Genomic DNA, 21,093 nt, shown 5'->3' on the forward strand with positions numbered 1-21,093 from the left:
AGAAAGACTGGAAAACATCAACAGCTCCTCTGAGGTTCTTCTTCCCAGCAAGGTGTCACATTACTGCCTGGTATGATCAAGTAGTTCAAGTAATGGTGTATTTAACGATGGACTCTTCAATCTCTGCATGGACACGCCAAATGTAGTCAGCTGTGATGGATGGCAGAGAGCTGGGTCACCTCAAAGGCACGGTAGTGACATTCAGAGTGTCCCTGCTTAAGATATGGGAATGGCAGATGGCATTTCAGTGGAATCTATAAAAATGTGTCAGAACTGGAAGATGTTTTGACTTCTAGTCCCCTGCCACCTTTTAGATCCTGCCTGCTTTTAACAGCACTTCAAAAATAATGCTGGAGACAAAACCAATAAAGGAGGCATTGCTTCAACTTGAAGATCTAGGCACGATCACTGAAGTGCCCATGAGCAATGCTCCTACAGCAATCGTCCTCATTCATAATATAACCGATTTTTGAAGTGTCTTGAGGGCTTCCATCCTTTTTGATGCAATTTCATAAAATTTCCCTTCTGTTTAACATAAGGGCACAGATGAGGACAAGACAGACAGAACAAATAGAAAGAGAGAGACAGAGGAGGGCTGAGATGGCAGGCAGTCAGCTATGAAGGACATGGCCGCAGCAGTTATTTTTAGTTATCAGTTTTCCGAGGCTGTCATTCGGAACATCTCATTAAAGATCAGAAGAAAAAAAATCTTGATGCTCCATCAAACCATTCAAATCACAAAAACTCAGAGAAAGAAAAGCTGTACGTCGTGCTGTGCATGCCACACACACACACACACACACACACACACACACACACACACACACACACACACACACACACACACACACACAAACACACACACACACACACACACACACACACACTCAAATCATTTGAGACAACAATGCTATCAGTGCATACATTAGGCAGATCTTTTGGTGACCTCTGCAAAAAAGGTATCTACTAAATTTCCTATATCAGAGGGGTTGCAGACAGACAGATTAATGTGTTCATGTGCCCACAGGCATGTCTCTTAAAATGCAAGGAAACCCATCTAAGGTGTATTATTCATTCTATAATGAGAGATTAAACACCAAGATTCATTAGCACAATGTGGACACAGTAAATCAGATACTTGAGGAAAGAAGTCGTTAAACTTAATAACAGGACCTCAATTTAATGTCTTATTCATGCTAAGTGCCTCATGCAGCAATTCACAATGAAGACAACTCAAAGCAATACATATGTGACATAGTTCATTTGGATGCTGTTGTGATGTTTGTTGAAGTAAAGGACATAACAACAACACAAGGAAAAGTGCTATTAATAAATAAAGGAACATTGTATTAATTTCTGCTCTTGAACAGGTTTATTTAACTAAAATGGGCAATTTCTCTCTTCCTGTCCCTCCTTCACTGCAATTTTTTTTTATAGATAATTGCTAAATGTATAGGGCTGAATCTACAGAGCAGAGCAATTATCAAGTAATTACTAGTAGAGTCAATTATTTAACTCACTTTGCCATTATTAGACCCAGTAGCAGAAGCCAAGGCCAGTCTCCTCTTCTCTCCAAGTCCAGTCTTTGATGTGAAATGTCGTCATTCTTTGATCATCCAAATACACTATTTAACCATTAACGTTTGTGACATAAATACAGTTCGATATAAACTAAAGTAGGTATAGCTGCACTGTACATCTGAGCCATACAATAAAGGGTAAATGCTGCCACCTGTTGGGTCTTTGGTGTAATTGCCCTCTTCGCAGTGCACTGTTGACAATGCTGCCTTCAAAACTATCGGAGATATTGCAATTAAGCTTACACTATAGAGCTAATGCTAAGTTAGCTTGTATGCATTTTATCTTCTTCGGGGCCTAACTGGACAACACAATTGCTCTACTGGTCTCAAATTAAGAAATCCTCTAAATCTAACTTTGTCCTTGGGACTAATTTTACTTTATTGCCTAAGAGAGGTTGTATTTACCACTGTTAACTTCGGCATTTGAAGGCATATAGCTAGCTAAGTAGCCAAACATGGCGGACACGGATGAGCCGTAAGTAACGTTAGCTGCCGAAGAAACAAGCAAGAAATAGCCATTAACTGCCCGAAAGATGCTTTCAAATCTCATTAACCTACGAAAGCACAGCATGAATGAAACTTCTTTTATTCTCTCTTTTTAGGGAGAAGAAAAGAAGGAGAGTAGTGGAGCTGACTGAGAAGTTAGTGATGAATTGGTAGAACTGGCGGAAGGTTTGAGGTTACCAGGCAGGAGGAAGGTTAACGTCAGCTAGCTCAAGAAGCTAATCTGATAGTTGTTGTAAAGAGAGTACACTGACTCTAGGCTACGGACAATAAAACAATGACTAGTTGGACATGAGTAGCTAACACGTCTATTCAGTAAAACATTCATGGCATAGTTTACCTCTATGCAAAGTTAGAGGTATTTACTCTAACGTTACCTTCTCAGTGTTGACATGTTAGCTATTTACCTAGCCTAGCTGCCGGTTTTGTATCAAATACCCCGTCGAGATTGTGTTTCCTCTACTGTTAACCGAGTAGGGGGGGGGGGGGCAAGCCAAGACAGATACGCTAGATAACCCCTAAAATGCCAGAGGGTCAGAAATATGCACTTTTACTATATGTTCATGGAGTGGTTAAACAACAAAACGCTACACATGATAGGGCAGACGCCAAAACACAAGTGGATGTTAATATAGTACTCTTATTTAGTCTCTTGAAGAATCAAATTAACCTTATTACTTGATCTGCTGTGAACTATAAATAGCGCCCTTACTATGTGACAATTAATCCCAGTATTAAATTTAGGTCTTGATTGATTTGTTTCGTTTTTGCATGATCTCAGTAGACTTGCACGTTTTTATGTAATTTCTAACCATACAAAGCCATCTACCCTGAAATACTGCTGACGATACATCCTAAATGTACATTTACATTACATTGTTATCTACAGGATGGTGGTTGATGGAGGCAGTGGACGCACCTGTGAGTGGGAGGGGCGGTGGAACCATATCAAAAAGTTTCTGGAAAGGTCTGGGCCCTTCACGCATCCTGACTTTGAACCTAGCACAGAGGTAACAATTAAAGGGAGTGGAATGATGCAAGTTTTTAATTTGTCATTTGATCTGTCCTGTGTCATCTTGTATTGTTCTTATATATAATGTCTTTATCACCTCTCACCACAGTCTTTGCAGTTTATGTTAGAAACCTGCAAAATCCTGGTCATTGGTGCTGGTGGTCTGGGATGTGAGCTGCTGAAAGACCTGGTATGATCACTATAATTATATTTTAAAATATTTGGTTTTTATTTATATGGTTGGTGCTTTAATGATGTTAATAATAATGTTTTCGTTCATGTTCTGGCTCAGGCTTTATCAGGCTTTCGTAACATTCATGTTGTTGACATGGACACCATTGATTTGTCAAACCTGAATCGACAGTTCCTCTTCAGGTCAGTATAGTTGTGTAAAAAAAAAATCTATGTAACTTTCTGACCCGTATTATCGATAAAAGTAAAGTTTGAAGCAATCAGATATGTTCTTTAATTGTGTGTGTGATGTTGACCAGGCCAAAAGATGTCGGTCGGCCCAAGGCGGACGTTGCAGCTGATTTCATCAACAGCCGCATACCTGGGTGCTGTGTAGTACCGTATCCTTTTAAATGAACAACCGTTGCAAGATTTTAGATGCTTGATAAAAATGCAGTTGTTTAAAAAGCCCGAACCACTATCCACAATTAAAATGTGTAAAATGACGCAAGCAGCTAATGCCCATGACAGAAATCACAATTTAAGAACGTAGAATAGACACTATACTTAATTCTTACATTGTGAAGGCAAATGAACATTCTGGCCAAACATGAATTTCTCCTAAATGCTTTGTGCAGACATTTTAAGAAAATTCAAGACTTGGATGAAACATTCTACAGACGTAAGTATCATTAAGACTATTCAGTCCCAACTTTCCTTATGTCTGGTTGAAAGGGGTGTAGTGTTTGATACAATACCAAAAGACACAGACTAAAAAGCCAATCCAGCAGTTAACAAGAGTTAAAAATTCAAGAACACTAGGGATGCTCGATTATTTCGGTAAATATTGAAATCACGATCATTTATTACTCGTTGACTTCTGGAAAGAGAGTTGCAATTATTGAACTTAAAAAACAGTGGAAAAAGTTAAATAAATCAACAGTAAAAAAAAAAACACATAACTGTGAAATTTGCCTTAATACTTTTCCTATTTAAACTTTATTTTTTCATTCAGAACACAAGAGAAAATAAGTTTACTTGCAAAATGTAATGAGCTAAATAATAGTTTTTCTCGATTATTCTGTTTTTGTGATCATTGGGAGCCGAAATCACAATCACGATTACATTTCGATTAATTGCACAGCCCTAAAAAACACAGATTTTTGAACTAAATAGCTGCTCCACAGCACTCAAATCCCACTCTGTACCTCTCACATAGCCACAGATAAGATTTAAATGATAGTGCATTCAATTTTTCAGCGTTATAATGCATTATATTTTCGAATCAAGAGATTTTGTTACATCTCTACTGCTTTGACTATGTCATTATCTGACTTTTGATTTGCATTCCTTCATCTTTCTGTTTGCATCTAGAATTCTATATCATTGTCTGTGGACTGGACTCTATAGTTGCCAGGAGGTGGATGAATGGTATGCTGGTGAGTTATTCCTCTTCCCCGAAATCTTTTTCACAGTCTTGTATTGTCTCAGTACAGGCCAACAGTTTTTATCCTTATGTTTTCTATGTGCATATGTTGCATTTAATATGGCAACACTGCCAGGTGTGCTAAGAGGAAAATGTGTTATGTAATCACAAGCAACCCCTCTGTCTTCCTGTGCAGCTGTCTTTACTGGTGTATGAGGATGGTGTCTTAGACCCAGGTTCCATCATTCCTCTAATTGATGGTGGGACCGAAGGCTTTAAAGGCAATGCCAGAGTCATTCTCCCTGGCATGACCGCCTGCATCGACTGTACCCTTGAGCTTTACCCTCCTCAGGTGAGGTAGCATTTTTTTTATTTTTTTTATTTTATAAAATAATGTTTACAACCACATGGTCTTACAAAAACAGTTCCTGGTCAGTTTGTTGTTTCTAAAAATACATATGTCTTCGTAGATCAACTTCCCCATGTGTACAATAGCCTCCATGCCTCGATTGCCAGAACATTGCATTGAGTATGTCCGGGTGCTGCTGTGGCCCAAAGAGACACCCTTTGGAGGTATGAAGCACACTGCAGTTATTATTTCTGTTAAATGATCTTTGTAATGTTTAGAATGTTTAAGAATGACTTGAGGCTCAACAAACCCGCCCCCTGTCTTACTAGACCTCCAGAAACAAGTAAACTTAAGGTCTTCTTTGTGTGTGTGTGTTTATGTATGTGGATTAGATGGTGTGATCCTGGATGGGGATGACCCAGAGCACATCCAGTGGGTGTACCAGAGATCCCTAGAGAGGGCAGCAGATTTCCACATAACAGGAGTCACATACAGACTAACCCAGGGTGAGCACACATAGCACATTGCACAAAAATGGTAAAACATTGCTACCAACATGTCTTATTGATGTTCGCTCTGATCAGCAGATGAATACAGCTTTAATTTCTTTGATTGTCCATTTTTAGAAGTACGCAAAAAGTATATTTTCTACATCCTATTTAAATGTTGCAGGTGTTGTAAAGAGGATAATTCCAGCTGTAGCGTCTACAAATGCTGTCATAGCTGGTAAGTAACTAGTCTGAATAAATGTGAAGGTGTGTTAGTAGAGACTAGAGATGTGAACCTGATTCCTTTATGAAAGATTGTATGCCCTGCCATAAAAGAGTTAATCATTTCCAAACAGTACTGAGTATATTGACTTCCTGTAACAAAACTGTATCCCCGGACATAACTGTTTTGATGTTTTTCCTTTTTACCCAGCTGCTTGCGCAACTGAGGTTTTCAAAATAGCATCAAGGTGAGTTTGCAGGTTTAAGTGAAGATCTGTATAAATCATGTGTACCCTTCATCATTTCTCATGATAATACGTTTTGCATCTGCAGTGCCTATATACCTCTTAATAACTACATGGTCTTCAATGACGTTGACGGGCTGTACACCTACACTTTTGAAGCGGAACGAAAGGTTTGTCCCAGAATTTCATCTGCCAGCCCATGTTTGCTACTGTGACAAAGTTGTCTTTTTGTACAACACACGTTTCTGTTCACTTCTGATGCAGGAAAACTGTTCAGCCTGCAGCCAGGTACCTCTGGACTTGCACTTTTCTCCATCTTCCAAACTCCAGGAGATGTTGGACTACCTGACTGAGAGTGCCTCCCTGTAGGTTTAGCTGCCTTTTAATGATGTATTAGTAATTACTGCACTGTGCCACCTAACTTAAAGCGTAACTCTCGCCAAAATGCAACCTAGGGTCTTTTTGTGAATGTACCCGAGTCAAACTTTCGTTTAAAAGCATATTTAGGACGGAAGCGTCACTTTTAAGATTGACCGTATTTTTGTTTTTCGGTCAAATGGCCTTTTGAATGGGAGTGATAGGGGCACTTTTATGCTAGCCTCAAAATAGCTATTTTTAAAACACTAAGAAGGCTCGACACAACGTGAAACTTTGCTCCAAGTATCACACATGAACTCGAGCATTGAGAACACTGTTTGTGTACCCAGAGTTAAACTAAAAACAGAGGTTTTGAACAACTCACCGTAGCTCTTGTGTTTCCGGTTGCTACCACCTCGGCAGTCAAAACGAGTCCATATCAAAACAAGTAGCCACAGATTTAGTGTATCCCTTGTGCACCGGTGTAGAGCCCCTGGTGATACTTGGATCAACGTTTAATGTTGTGTCGAGCCTTCTTAGTGTTTTAAAAATAGCTATTTTGAGGCTAACATAAAAAGTGCCCCTATAACTCCCATTAAAAAGGCCATTTGACCGAAAAACTAAAATACGGTCAATCTTAAAAGTGGCGTTTCCGTCCTAATTATGCTTTTAAACGAAAGTTTGACTCGGGTACATTCACAAAAAGACCCTAGGTTGCATTTTGGCGAGAGTTACGCTTTAAGTTCTGCTTATGGTTTTATTTGCTTGTTTGAATTTTAATAGTGCGTTACACATTGTCTTCAACAACCAAATTTCAAATATATTTTCAGACAAATGAAATCCCCTGCTATAACCGCAACAGTGGAAGGAAAGAACAAAACATTATATTTACAGGTAATTTACCTCTGGTTTCACACCGTTTTGTGTTTCAGTTCATGTGTGTCTGAAGTGAGTGCTGATGAAATTAGGCAAACATGGAAGTTTTAGTTTGAGCTGACTCTCAATTATTATTTTGTTTTACAGTCTGTCGCTTCAATTGAACAGAGGACACGGCCAAATCTGTCCAAAACCCTGAAGGGTGAGGTGCTTTGTTTACTAAACATGTTTCGTAGAAATGGCAATGCCTACACTCTGAATTGGTGAGATGAATACACTGTAAATATGCTGACTGACCCACGTTATGAACATGTTTTTTCCAGAGCTGGGGCTGACTGACGGACAAGAGCTTGCTGTAGCTGATGTCACCACACCCCAGACCATGTTGTTCAGACTCTGCTTTACCTCATAGGATAAACTCAAGCACTCCCACACAAGCAGTTGATGTCATTCTTGTTTCTTGGCCAACTATAACTTGATGCAGAATATTTAAAATGGCCTAAAAACTAGAACCGTTTAAAGTGTATTCATTCACAGTGTAAACGAAAAGTGTAATTTCATCGTTTTAATGTACTTATTGACTAAAGTTAATGTATTGCACTGAAAAGCCAAAATCATAGTTCATACCTTCTCATCTTTTGGTGATACATTGCTTGCAAATGTCGAGGATTTCGGCATTAATGTGTTATTTGCACTAAAACCTGAAGCGTGCTATGTGCAAACAAAGAGACATAAATTGGTTACTTCGGTAAATATATTCTGTACATGTTCTAGTTTTAAATATTTTGAATATTTATTTATTCCAACAGTTTTTTAGTTGCAGAAACCACTGAAGTGGTAATCGACAGACACTGATAATGATGTGTGACCTGGAATAAAAATGTTTTTCTTACAAGGTTTCTGTTTTCTTTATGTACCTACATGAATTTGTGGGAGTGAACCAATATTAACTCAACAAGTTTAGTATGTAGAATTGGGAGGCCTCAATATATAAGATCAACTTTGCTTTAGAGGCCGTTTGTTTCCATGCATCAATAAAAAAACTAAGAATTACATTTGCAAGGTATGGCTAAAACGCATATAAAATATATTGAGCTAATGTCTTTGTATTGCAATTATGTATCCTATAATTAATTGAGTTACATATTTGCGGATTTGGCTTTGCTTTGCAGACTAGACATCCTCATTTAAAAAATGTTTCATCCTCATAAAAAAAAAAAAAACTCCTCAAACCGGATGATGACGTTATGATGCTACGTGGAAAGGAAGTAGCGAACAGGCTAATGCTAGTGGGGATACAAGTTGTGATCGACCAAAACAAACGATGACGGCCGAGCAAAGGAACCGAAAAAAGCTTGGATTAAACATGGGGGTGCTTTTGCTTTGACCGTTGTGGCAGAATTATATACGGTATTAGAGATACCTGTATTTCTGCATGAGATATGCGATTTTGAATGCCAACTGGCCAGTTTGCGAGCTGTAACTGTATTAGCTACGTTACTGGGATTAATGCTGTCCCTGTATTTACAGTTTTGCTAACTAGCTAAGTGGAAGCTAGCTGTCAACAAAGCTTTTCTGGACAGAACAACACATTGCGAAATATTGTTCGCACCAGGTTATCGTTGATAACGACAAATGCAGAGACAGTTCAAGTTGTTCTGCTTTGTGTTGTAACGCCAAATTCACTTTTAAATCCGTGTGACAATTTATGAACTTGGTGATAGCTAGCTAACCTAACAGTCAAAATGAGTTGGTTCAACGCATCTCACCTGTCCAGCTTCGCTAAACAAGCTTTAACAACAGCTCAGAAGTCAATCGACCGAGTTCTGGACATCAAAGAAGAGGACCAATGGGGTGACACAGTTGTAAAGCCCTATGATGGTAAGTAGTGTGACATAAGGTGGTAAAAGCTTATGTTGCCATATGCAAATTTCGGATAGCTGCTACAACTGGTACAATTTCTTTTCTGTCAGATGTTACAATACCGGGAAAGCTGTCATTAAGTGGAGGATGGGGAATGACGCAGTGGGAAGCGCCCCTTGAAGAAAAGACCACCACTCCTCCTCCTTCCTCTGAGGCCATTACTACTCCTGTTACTCGCACAGTTGTGGATGAATCCGAAAACTTTTTTAGTGCCTTTCTGCCACCTGGAGACGTACAAGGTGGCACCAACACCCAGGTAGTGTCTGTACCCCCTACTAAGTCTCAAATAAGGCCTCAGGAGAAGGAAAAGAAAAACATCGAGGCTGTGGCACAAAAAGAAGTAGAGACTCAAAATTCAGCACTTGCGGATGAGAGTCAAGAGAATCAGACAGTTGCTGAGAGCCAGCCAGTTGAGCTTGAGTCCTCACCAACAGCACCTTATGCAGACACTATCCTCCTGCAGCCAGTTTCCCCTGCTTCTTCTTCCATCGATCTTCCTTGTAACCCTGACAGCAAAAAAAGCAGTGTAGAAATCAATGTTAGCTCTCCGGTTTGTGTAGGCTCAAAAACAGAGCAGTCACAGACAGCATCAGATCACGAGGTTGAGCAGGATACCACAGATTCATCTGAACCTGCTGCTGTCACTTCTGAGCCTAAGAGCTCTACACCTTCTGATCCTTCGTCCTCCCCGTCCTCTAAGGAAGTTCTCATAGAGCATAAAGACTCAAAGGTGGAGGACCGTCAAAATGACACGCCCTCTCCTCCAGTCAGCGCTTTCTCCTCAGGAACCTCTACCACCAGTGACATTGAAGTGCTTGACCATGACTCTGTGTTGAGTGAGAGCTCAGCCAGCTCCAGACAAGAAACAGGGGAGAGCAAGGCTGGCCTTCACCTAATGCAGGGCTCCTTCCAGCTTCTCACTGCCTCCACCTGTGGAGATTTCCCCCGTCTGGAGGACTATTCCAAACTTACAGAGAGCAGTGGCTCTTCCTCGGATGCATTTGAGCGCATAGATTCATTCAGTGTGCAGTCATTGGATAGCCGGAGCGTCAGTGAGGTTAACTCGGATGATGAGATCCCTGGGAGTCGGACGCTAGCGTATGTCACAGCAGGCCCTCCTTTAACAGTGTCATCAGCTGTATGTCAGAAGCAGGACGATGGAGGAGTGGAGAAGGTAGGAAAGGAGAAGGAGAAGGAGGAGGAGGAGGAGGAGGAGGAAGAGGAGGAGGAGGAAGAGGGCTTTACTGAAACAATGAGGGAGCAGTCGCTGGATGAGATGGAGGAGAGTGGACGGAGTGCGACACCTGTTAATATTGAGCAGCCTGAAGAGTTGACAGAACAGGAACAGGAATCTGCGGTTAACCCACTGTCGGATCCCTCCTCCAAAGATGAAGAACAGATCACTCCTCCAATCACTGAAGAGATGAAAAGTGTCTCAACAGTTCAGATTTTGGAGCTTCAAAAGGTAGCAATTATTATTGTGTTCCTATGTAGCTGGTTGAATCAATTGTGGAGATTTGTTTTATGTATATTTTACAAATGTGTATGTTTGTTTACAAAGTCTATATAGCTTTGTGGTTCATATTGAATAGACTAGAGTTTATTGTTCAACTTCAAAAACACCCTACCTCCAGTATACTGTATATTATCTTTGCCACAACACTTTGATAAACAAATATGAGAGATACTTGTTATAGATTAGTTGTGTATATAGTACCATGCAAGTCTTAAACTGCCCTGAAAAAGTGTGTAGAAAAGAGTATATAAGTACAGTAGATATATAATATAAGTAGATATATGTGTATATATAAGTAGATATATGTATATAAGTACAGTAATTAATTAAAAGGTAACTTAACTGTAATTCTGCAGTAATCACAAAGAAACATTTAAAAAGGAACAACATATTTGTTTAGACCAACCCAGTATTTTTGCATAGCCATCAGTAGAAGTAAATAGCTTCGCTAGACTATCATGTCATATTTTCATATCATCTTGTAAATTCTGCCGAGCTTGTTGTCCAGACCAAGACTTTTGTGTTTTTTCCCCATCTAATAGCTTCAATCCCAATTTTGCCCTGTGGTTGAAGACCATTGAACACTAGTTTGTTTTAAAATTTAAAAAGTATCAGTATTTCTCAGTCCCAGAATTTGTTATGCTATATGAAGAAGGCAACCATAATACTCTTACAATATATTTAATACCACACTCTGCTTTCCTTATGAGTATGTTTTACATTTATAGGCTCTGCTGTGCAACTGCTGTTGTAAACACAATAAGATGTTGTGGACATGTTGCAGGTTATTGACGACTTGTCGGGCCGCCTTGAGAAGAGAGAGTCTCAGCTGCTGGCAGTCAGCAAAGACAAGGCCAGGCTGGAGGAGCAGTGTGACAATCTCAAAGAGTGAGTATATGGCACACACACCTGGTGCACAGTGGCACTGTAAATATTCTTGATAAGAAAGCTCTTTTGACCAGGCGACTAATGTACTGATATCCAGATCAGACAAGGCCATATAGTAGCGCCGTATTATGTTGTTTCTATGAAACTAACAAATGCAATGTTTTATAAGCCTTTTATGTATTCATGTTATTACTCTAACTACACTACAGAAATACTGCTGACATTTTCAAGTGATGTTGTCATAATGTCACTCTGTTAAATGCCTAAAATAGTCTACTTGTGCAGAATAAAAGCATGTATAGATTTTGACAATAAGCTCTTAAGACTAATGAGTCCATTCATCCTCTAGTGAAGTGATAAGCCTGAAGGAGGAGAGCTGCACTGTTCAGTCCCTAAAGGATGAGTTCACCCAGCGCATAGCAGATGCAGAGAGGAAGGCTCAGCTGGCCTGCAAAGAAAGAGACATAGCCAAGAAGGTAAATCACATTTTAGTGACCCAAGGCTTTGCTTTCCTTTCCTTCCACTTCAAGACCTACAAAGGCCCTGAGAAAAAAAAAAAAAAAATTACAACTAACCCACATTTATTTATTTTGATGTTAAATCCAAACTCTAACATGTCTAAAGTGTCAATGTCTAAGATCACATTTTTCTATGCTACAGGAAATAAAGGGTTTGCGAGAAGAGCTTTCTACAAGACTTCACTCCAGTGATACAATGGAGCTCATCAAAGAGAAGGAAGAACAGATCAGAGGCCTGCTGGAAGAAGGTAATACTACTGTACTGTTATTTATGTAGCAGACTATAAGAGTTCACCTCAACCAACACACACAATTCCACTCTAGGCAGGCTGTACAGTCAAGAAAATGTTTAAAGGGTAACTACCAGGTTTTTTTTTTCAACCTGCACCCTATTTTCCTATGTTTTTGTGTCTAAGTGACTGATGGGAACAACAATCTTTGACATTGATCCAGTATTAAGCGAGATCGCTGCACTCATAGAGCCAGTTGGAGAATAGGTACCATAGCTGCTTTTACTGTATCCAACTTCACAAAAAGTTGCTGAAGTAGCACATAAGGTGTTGAACGAAGAGTAGGCGTGATGCGATGATGTGAGTGCGCTGAGCCGTGAAAGACTTATTTGTCATTTTTTGATCAATGTAGTGTAATGAATGGATGGAAAAGTGTCACCATCATACTTTAAATAATTTATTAGGGCTCAAGAAATCATGCATACATCAATGTTGAAGGATTAGAGTGTGGGTTTTAAGAACAGCTGGTGACTTTATACCTTGTTAATGAAATATTGCTCAGACGTAGTGGGTATCGTCTCAGCATCTGTGTTTGACTTTACCTAAGTTGACTGAGTAGGTGTTTATTTCTATTACTTGTAGGTGAAAAGTTGTCCAAGCAGCAGCTGCAGCACAGCAACATCATCAAGAAACTGCGTGTGAAGGAGAAGGAGAGCGACGCAAGGATGACCAAGCAACAGAGGAAAATCAAGGAGCAGGAGGAGGAGCTCAGGCAACTGCAGCAGGTCAGATTTTTGTACATATTTAAAAATGTCAATTTAACAATGGAAATAATTGTTACCCTGCCATTGTTAAATGACTGCTTTAAGCACTTTGAGGTTTGGTCTGGGCAGAAGTTGTCTTTTTTTTAAATTTATATCAGTTAATATACATTTTGAGTCAGAGGAACCTTCTCTAAATTTTAGTTTGATTAAGTTTTTTCGACCTAGTTTGTTCACTTTAGTGTTGTTTGAATTAAATGTTGAGTTTAATTTAAAATTGACGTTTATGTATATGTATACACGGATAAATTATGTTTCATGGAGACATTGTTATTATTGGTTTTAGGGGTTACATCTTAAGTTAACGGGGTATTGTTTACAGGCAAATTTGGTCTAATTTCAGTCAACATATTCAAACTGAATTTAGTTTTGATTGCTTCAGTTAGCAGCATTTGAGTTCTCAAGTTCAGGTACTTTGGTTAAATAAGAGGGAGGGAGGTTTACCAGTCAGGGTTTGGTATTGTTCGGACGCACAATAAATTAGCTTGAGATCATTTTGTTGTTTCATTTTTTGATATGCTTTTGGCTTTTCATTAGAAAAAGCACAAATTACTCTCACCAGATGGGACTTGGTTTTAGTTTACCACTATTCATTACTGCTATCTCTTTGTCTTCCATCATAAACCTATGTAAAACATGACTTGTTTTTACTTAAATAACTTGCCATGTATTCCTCCGTTACTTTTACTGATTATATAGTGTGAGTTATGATTAGCTTAAATAACTATATTTAGTATAATCATGGCTACAATTCAGTTTTTGTTTTGTTTTATGTGTTTAGGTTCTAGATGGGAAGGAGGAGGTGGAGAGACAGCACAGGGAGAACATCAAGAAGCTGAACGCTGTGGTGGAGCGGCAGGAGAAGGAGCTGAGCAAGCTGCAGGCCGAGTCTGAGGAGCTGCAGGAGAAGAACAGGAGCCTCCAGGCTGCGCTGGACAACTGTTACAAGTAAACAGTGACACACCCTGCTATTGATACTGAATACTAACGACAAAGAGCTCTTACTGTAAATCTAACCTCAGAAGCCAGCGATTTTGTTAACATTTCAATACATTATTTAATGGTTGACAGAGTATACAGTGCAGACTAAGTATTTGGAAAGTGACACATTTATTGTGTGGTACTCTAGTTTATTGGATTTGAAATGATGCAATGAAAATTGAGGTTAAAGTGTTGACTTCCACCTTTAATGTGAGGGTGTTTACATCTGCAATGGGTGAACAGTATGGGGATTGTAACCACTTCTATACATAGTCTTCCAGTTTTTAAGGGAGAGAAAGTAATGATCATACATACAAATTAACTTATACTTACATAATAAATACACCATCGTCATTTCATTTCAGGTCCAGCGTGCAGAGCCAAACAACAACAAATGTACCACTGTTCTTACAAATAGGTGCGGCACTGTAATGTGGTCATGATGTTGATGGTCTACTTCTACATCTCTGTTGTCAGGGAGCTGGCAGAACTTCACAAGGTGCATGTCAGCAAGACCAGTGAGGCTGAAGAAGCAGCTCTCAGCAGGGAAACACAGGCCAAGGAGCAGCTGAGCCTGGCTTATGAGAAGGCCCAGGAGGAGGCCAGGATGCAACAGGAGGCTCTGGCCAATCAGGTAACACAGGCTCATGCTGTAGATATGTATCTGTTTGCTATGCATATAAGTAAAGCTCATCAGATCCACTGGGGTTGCTGCTGCACAAGCAAACTAGCCCACCTTGCATACATTCATTTAAAGTATACACTACAGTAGGCTTTGGTCCAGCCTCACTAAACTGTAATCCTCCATTGTGAGTCAGTGGTGCAGCGATTATTTGCAACTGGTTTTGTTTTACGTGGTGCATGAGGTACTGCAGTCCATACCCAAACAATTGCCTGTTGTGATTACTCACTCACACAGGCACGCCAAACCCAGGTTTTATTCACCTGCACTTGCTTTCATTCACAAAATCTTAATCCATGGGATACCACCAGAGCTGCGGCATAACAGTGTATGTTTACAGCATTTTGTTGGACATGCTACCTTAGCCAGATAGAAATGGCGAGTTACCAATGTCAATATAGCAGTGACTTTCTGATTTATTGTTCCAGCCTTGCTGAGTTTTCTACACTAGACATTCATTTCAAACACTGCCAAGTTTATCAGGACATCCTTTATTAACTATTTTTTTTTATGTTGTGTACAGGTGGCTGACCTCAGACTGGCTCTGCAGAGAGCTGAGCAACAGCAAGCAAGGAAAGAAGATTATTTAAGGGAGGAGATCAGTGAGCTGCAGCAGGTAACATAATATGCTGGTTAGAAGTTGTCCTACCAACCTAGTTCCGTTTTGACAAGAAGCAAAAATAACTATCATTTTAACCCGCACAGGATTTATTTAATGCATGCCATTTATTTTTATTTTAATCTTCCACAGAGGCTTCAGGAAGCAGAGACTAGGAACCAGGAACTCAGTCAGAGTGTTACCTCGGCAACAAGGCCCCTACTGCGACAAATTGAGAACTTACAGGCCTCATTGGGCGGACAGACGGCATCCTGGGAAAAACTTGAGAAGAACATCTCTGACAGACTAGGTAAGAGGCAGGATGTGTCAAAAAGCACACCAAAATACAGTATTGTACAAATTGAGCAAAAAGCTTTACAAGCTTTTTTTTTTTTTTTGCTCTCCCTTTTCTTTTCAACAGCGGATGCCCAGGCACAGCTGGCCGTTGCTGTGGAAAAGGAGCGATCAGCAACAGAAGGCCTTCTGTCCATCAAGTCCCAGCTGGCCTCTCTGGAGTCCCAGAATTCTCTGTTACGCCAGGAGAAGGCCCGGCTCCTGGCGCAGCTGGATGCTGAGAAAACCAAGAGAGAAAAACTGGAGGATGAGAGTAGCAGGTGACAAGTTACAATTTAAAACTCAAGCCTACAAGATTGAGTGATAATCCAGCCATCAACCAGTCATTGTCACTAATTCTATTTTCTATTTACAATACCGGTCAAAAGTTTGGGGTCACTTAGAAATGTCCATTCCACTCCATTATAGACAGAATACCAGCTGAGATCAGTTGCATTGTTTTTTTTTAATCAGAGCAGCAGTTTCCAGATTACATTATGTGCTTACATAACTGCAAAAGGGTTCTCGACTGTTGTAGACAGAAGTGGCTGAAGAAACGCTTGAAATTCCATGCTTTTTGGTCTAAACGTCATACCCAAAATAAAAGTGGTACAGCTCCCATATACTTTGACACTCCGGGGTGTCAGGGTGATTCTAGGCCTTACTCTGAGTTACAGAGGCTAGAATGGAGGTTTTTCAAGTCGTACATCTGTAAAATGATTAGAATGCACTGCTGTAAACACATCTGACAGGTGACAGACAACACAGGGCATTAGCCACATGTCTCAGCTTACTACAGACAAAAATCCAGAAGCCAAAAGACTCAAAAATGGATTTTATATGATTTTTTTTTTTCTACAGATATGTCTGCGTTTTTTTTTATTTCCATTTGAAAAGTGCAAAGAAAAAAGCCAAAAAACTACACAATACAACATTTCTCAAATACACAAACACACCCACATCAATCACCTTTCCAATGATATCAGGCACACCCCAGAGTGTCAAAGTATATGGGAGCTGTACCACTTTTAATTTGGGTATGACGTTTAGACCAAAAAGCATGGATTTCAAGCGTTTCTTCAGCCACTTCTTTCTACAACAGTCTAAAACCCTTTTGCAGTTATGTAAGCACATAATGTAATCTGAAAACTGCTGCTCTGATTAAAAAAACAATGCAATTGATCTCAGCTGGTATTCTGTCTATAATGGAGTGGAATGGACATTTCTAAGTGACCCCAAACTTTTGACCGGTAGTGTATATCTTGAAATGTGGATGCATGATTGAGTTAGTTGGTTTAATTTGAACTATGACATTGCTTTCAAATGAGTGGCTACTAATTACATCACTAGACCACCAAGAAAGTGTGTTGCAGGACAGAAGGAAGGAGCTAACCATCAATACGTGCTATATAGCTGACTCCAAATGGCAGTGTTTTTGTCTTGTCTACAGTTGGTTTAATTTTTGTTCATTGTTTCCAGAAAAAAACATTAGTAGACACACACTGAATTTTATGCTGCATTCATTCATTACTTCCTGTTGTCACTCTAATAATCTAACTTTTGCTGGATGTTTTACTGGCATAGTGTTTCTGGGTCGAACTTACATCTCCCCTTGTAATGCTAATGCTTCCTGGAGAGTGCTTTTGTTTAACAACAAACCCATTTGTGAGTCAGAGTGTAAAGGAGAGGCCAGGGGGATGCCCCCGTCCCCCCCTCCCTGACAGAAGCAGTCATGCATGCTGGGTTATCTTTTGTGAGAAGTCCTGCTGCTGTAGCTGGGCCAGTGGCGCAATGGATAACGCGTCTGACTACGGATCAGAAGATTCTAGGTTCGACTCCTGGCTGGCTCGGAACTTTTTTTAGCTCATGTTGGAAGGTGTAAATTATGTATGGTGTACTGTGCACGCATCCTTTTACCTACACATGACTGTGAGAAAGACTGAAAATATGACTATTTAATACTGATAGTGATGATTGTTTGTTGTCACTTATTGCTTGTTTTGTCAATGTAGGGAGCGTGTTGATTTGGAAAATCTGAGAGGAGAACACATTCGCATGCTAGAAGAGGCCAAGAAAGAAAAGGTACCATTATGCTTCTTCCTCCTCTTGTTGTTCTCCTCTATGAAACAACTTCCTCATGTGCATCTTTTTGCTTCTTCACCAGCTGCTGCTGACCAATCAGTTAGAGATGGAGAAGATGAAGGTGGAGCAGGAGAAGAAGAAATGCTACTTGGCACATGAAGCACTCAAGGAAAAGGTTTAGGAGAATTTAGAGGAGATTATTAATCTTTAGCCTGTTTCATCTCATCAGTTAAGATATTTTTATTCTGTTCTCTAATAGTTGTGAAATGTTTCCCTATCAGGAGCGAAAGGCTATGACCCACTCTGTAGGAGAGCCCCCAGCCTCCTCCACACCCTCCTTGTCCCGCTCTAGCTCCATCAGTGGGGCAGACAATGCTGGTCTACATACCTCTATTCTTTCCCAGGTACACACTGAGGAAAATTGAAACAAATCTAGAAATGAAGATTAGTCCGTGCTTGGATTTGTGAAGCTTGACCTGCCCTGTACTGTGTTTCATTCTTCAACAGGATGACTGTTTAGACCACTCTCTAGGTACAATGACCATGTCTATGTCGATGAGCGGGACCAACCTGTACGAGGCTGCCAGGCTGTCTGGAGGCTCCAGCGTCATAGAGAACCTCCAGTCTCAGCTCAAACTCCGAGAAGGAGAAATAGCACAACTGCAGGTAGCAATTCAGAACAAACCCACATAAGGCTACTTAAAGGTCCCATGGCATGAAAATCTCACTTTATGAGGTTTTTTTTAACATTAATGTGTTCCCCCAGCCTGCCTATGGTTCCCCAGTGGCTAGAAATGGCGATGGGTGTGAACCGAGCCCTGGGTATCCTGCTCTGCCTTTGAGAAAATGAAAGCTCCACCTTGCCCCCCCACCCCTCTCTCCTCCTCAATAGCTACAGACACAGAAATTGCACATCCTAAGGAAAGCTCATTGTGGGACTGGCTCTAGTGGCTGTAATTCTGTACCAAGGCTGAATTTCGGGAAAGAGACTTCAGATACAGTATTAGGGGACCACTAAGGCCTATATAAAAGAGACTTCAGATACAGTATTAGGGGACCACTAAGGCCTATATAAAAGAGACTTCAGATACAGTATTAGGGGACCACTAAGGCCTATATAAAAGCATCCAAAGAGCACCATGCCATGGGACCTTTAAAGTGCTCATATTATGCTTTTTGGCTTTTTCCCTTTCCTTTATTGTGTTATATATCTTTTTGTGCACGTTGTAGGTTTACAAAGTGAAAAAGCCCAAAGTCCACCCCAAAGGGACTTACCATCTCCAACAGAAAACACTGTTCACAAATTGCTCCAAACAGCTCTATTGTAGTCCAGCCTTTACTTCAGAGACAAACCGCGTCACTTTGTAACATGTTATAATGCTCGCCTAGCTGCTAGTGTGGCACGCCCTCATACTCTGCTTCTGACTGGCTAGTAGTCCTTACCTAGCTACTGCGCATATGCGACTCCAACAAAGATGGAACAGAAGCGCGATGCCTCACTCTGTAGCTAAAACAGAGAGCTCAACACACAGGGTGAAAAGAGGAGCTGCAACAATGTGTATTACAACAAAAATATGGTGTTTTTTGAAAATTAAACCACATAAACCTATTCTGGTACAACCTCTAAATACAATTATGAACCTGAAAATGAGCATAAGATGAGCACTTTAAGACTTTATTAATTAGATTATTTGTTTATCTACACGTCAGTAGCACCTGCAGACAGAATGCTTGCGTGATCAACAATGTTTTTCTTACAAATAAAACAAAAAACGTATCTTAAGTGTGGAAAAATAACAAGTCAACAGCAAAATTAACATTTTGATAGATAAAAAAATAAATAATGTAATGTCCTGCACTTAAAGGCAGCTTTGTATTGAGTGGTTTTTACTACCCTCTGTCTGTCCTAATGTTGTTGCAGCTTGAGATCTCCAGTCTAGAGAGGAGTCGTTCTGTGATGGCAGAAGAGCTGGTCCGACTCACCAATCAAAACGATGAGATGGAGGAGATGGTGAAGGACATCCCCAAGTTGAAAGTTCAACTCAAGGTGAGGGCTGTATTAAGCAAACCGAGGATACACTAATGCTGTATTTGCAGAAGTCCTTCTAATTTGTGTGGCTGTGCATTGCAGGATCTGGAGCAGAGGCACAACACTATCCTGCAGATGTATGGAGAGAAGGCTGAAGAGGCAGAGGAGCTGAGACTGGACCTCGAAGATGTGAAGAACATGTACAAAATCCAGATTGATGAACTGCTGAAGAACCAGAAATAATTCACTGAACTGTGCTACTTCTGGGACACTCCCAAACAAATCATTTGACCATCTCAGCCACACATTCACAGACAAATAGGTAGAGCAGAGAATTTAAATGTAATCACTGTGTTAAAAGAAAATTATTTTATCTTTATCCATTTTTATTTTTATTAATTATGCCATATTATATTTAAGTGGGAATGTTGGGATTATGCAAAATACACAATTTATTATTACAGAACCAATATGAAGGATAGCCAGAGTTCATGATTTGGGTGTCTATTTGAAAACTTTGGGACTTGGTCATGATTAAACATTTTACATAGTATTGTATAGACAGTTTCTAACTGTAGGAGATGGTCAATGTTTTTTTGCACTATACAAATCCATCCTTGTTTATTTCTTAATGCATAATCAGAATGGTTTAAGAAATATATAAAAATATTGTACAGAGAAATTGATGTATTGTTCTTAACTCCTTAGAAATCACAAAAAGTGGTGTAGGCCCGAGAGTAGTCTGTGATTGAAATCCTGAAGATTGGATTTTAAACCTTATAAATATGTAAATGAATAAACCTTTATTTGGGTGGTGAACACTACTGATATTCTTAATTTGAATTGTGTGGATTCACACAGAAGTCATTATTTAAATTGCATTCATAAAAAAAGATTACATTATCTTAATGTTGCACAAAAGTCTCCAAATAAATCTCCATGTCCGGAACAATTTCAAGCAGTTGTCCAATCTGTATTTTTACACAAGACTACACATACTTGTAAAAGTGTAATTGATACAATTTTAGTACAATTCACAAACATTTCATGTGTAAAGGCAAGCATATACTACATAACCTATAAATAAACCGATGTAGTGTCTATTGTAAAAGGAAACATTAATCAACCAAATTTGAATATATTTATGAAAATGTTGAAGGGGTTGTAAAATATATTTTATGAAGTCTATTATCTAGCTATTAAATAGCTGATGTATGTTGTAATTGATGTCAAGATTTAAAGTAAAATGATCCTTAAAAGAA

General features: G+C 39.6%; 2 protein-coding genes and 1 non-coding gene across 6 annotated transcripts; all 3 read left to right on the forward strand.

The window, feature by feature from the left end:
• Positions 1–1,820: 1,820 nt before the first annotated feature.
• uba3 (ubiquitin-like modifier activating enzyme 3) lies at positions 1,821–8,125 on the forward strand. Of its 4 annotated transcripts, XM_078247910.1 has the most exons (18): positions 1,821–2,055; positions 2,183–2,221; positions 2,974–3,094; positions 3,206–3,286; positions 3,389–3,471; positions 3,588–3,668; positions 3,906–3,949; positions 4,642–4,706; positions 4,890–5,045; positions 5,164–5,266; positions 5,435–5,548; positions 5,715–5,768; positions 5,964–6,000; positions 6,086–6,167; positions 6,262–6,362; positions 7,185–7,248; positions 7,378–7,432; positions 7,554–8,125. In XM_078247910.1, exons 1-18 carry the CDS (start codon positions 2,036–2,038, stop codon positions 7,640–7,642), a joined length of 1,389 nt encoding a protein of 462 aa, XP_078104036.1. In that variant the 5' UTR covers positions 1,821–2,035; the 3' UTR covers positions 7,643–8,125. The 4 variants fall into 4 exon arrangements, with proteins under 4 accessions (XP_078104036.1, XP_078104038.1, XP_078104035.1 ...); XM_078247912.1 differs by lacking the exon at positions 2,183–2,221 and having other exon boundaries at positions 1,822–2,055; XM_078247909.1 differs by lacking the exon at positions 1,821–2,055 and having other exon boundaries at positions 2,139–2,221.
• A 372-nt stretch (positions 8,126–8,497) lies between these two features.
• On the forward strand, positions 8,498–20,789 carry tmf1 (TATA element modulatory factor 1). Its single transcript, XM_078247914.1, has 17 exons — positions 8,498–9,111; positions 9,204–10,618; positions 11,454–11,557; positions 11,907–12,033; positions 12,218–12,323; positions 12,948–13,090; positions 13,908–14,074; positions 14,585–14,741; positions 15,313–15,405; positions 15,541–15,697; positions 15,809–16,001; positions 17,733–17,802; positions 17,885–17,977; positions 18,084–18,206; positions 18,310–18,468; positions 19,724–19,849; positions 19,934–20,789. The coding sequence occupies exons 1-17, from the start codon at positions 8,976–8,978 to the stop codon at positions 20,072–20,074; spliced, it is 3,510 nt and encodes a 1,169-aa protein (XP_078104040.1). The 5' UTR covers positions 8,498–8,975; the 3' UTR covers positions 20,075–20,789.
• On the forward strand, positions 17,498–17,570 carry trnar-acg (transfer RNA arginine (anticodon ACG)). The gene has a single exon. It is a non-coding gene; the product is annotated as a tRNA-Arg (tRNA).
• Positions 20,790–21,093: the final 304 nt, after the last annotated feature.

Source organism: Sander vitreus, chromosome 4, assembly GCF_031162955.1.
Source record: "Sander vitreus isolate 19-12246 chromosome 4, sanVit1, whole genome shotgun sequence".
In the NCBI taxonomy this organism is placed as follows: domain Eukaryota; kingdom Metazoa; phylum Chordata; class Actinopteri; order Perciformes; family Percidae; genus Sander; species Sander vitreus.

Excerpts from the sequence above, each read along its gene's own strand:
- uba3 (XM_078247909.1), top strand. The coding sequence starts at position 2,154 with ATGAAACTTCTTTTATTCTCTCTTTTTAGGGAGAAGAAAAGAAGGAGA. Across the intron at positions 5,046-5,163 it reads TTGAGCTTTACCCTCCTCAG|ATCAACTTCCCCATGTGTAC; the intron begins GTGAGGTAGCAT and ends ATGTCTTCGTAG. Across the intron at positions 6,363-7,184 it reads CTGACTGAGAGTGCCTCCCT|ACAAATGAAATCCCCTGCTA; the intron begins GTAGGTTTAGCT and ends ATATATTTTCAG.
- tmf1 (XM_078247914.1), top strand. The coding sequence starts at position 8,976 with ATGAGTTGGTTCAACGCATCTCACCTGTCCAGCTTCGCTAAACAAGCT. Across the intron at positions 17,803-17,884 it reads AAGAGGCCAAGAAAGAAAAG|CTGCTGCTGACCAATCAGTT; the intron begins GTACCATTATGC and ends CTTCTTCACCAG. Across the intron at positions 17,978-18,083 it reads ATGAAGCACTCAAGGAAAAG|GAGCGAAAGGCTATGACCCA; the intron begins GTTTAGGAGAAT and ends TTTCCCTATCAG.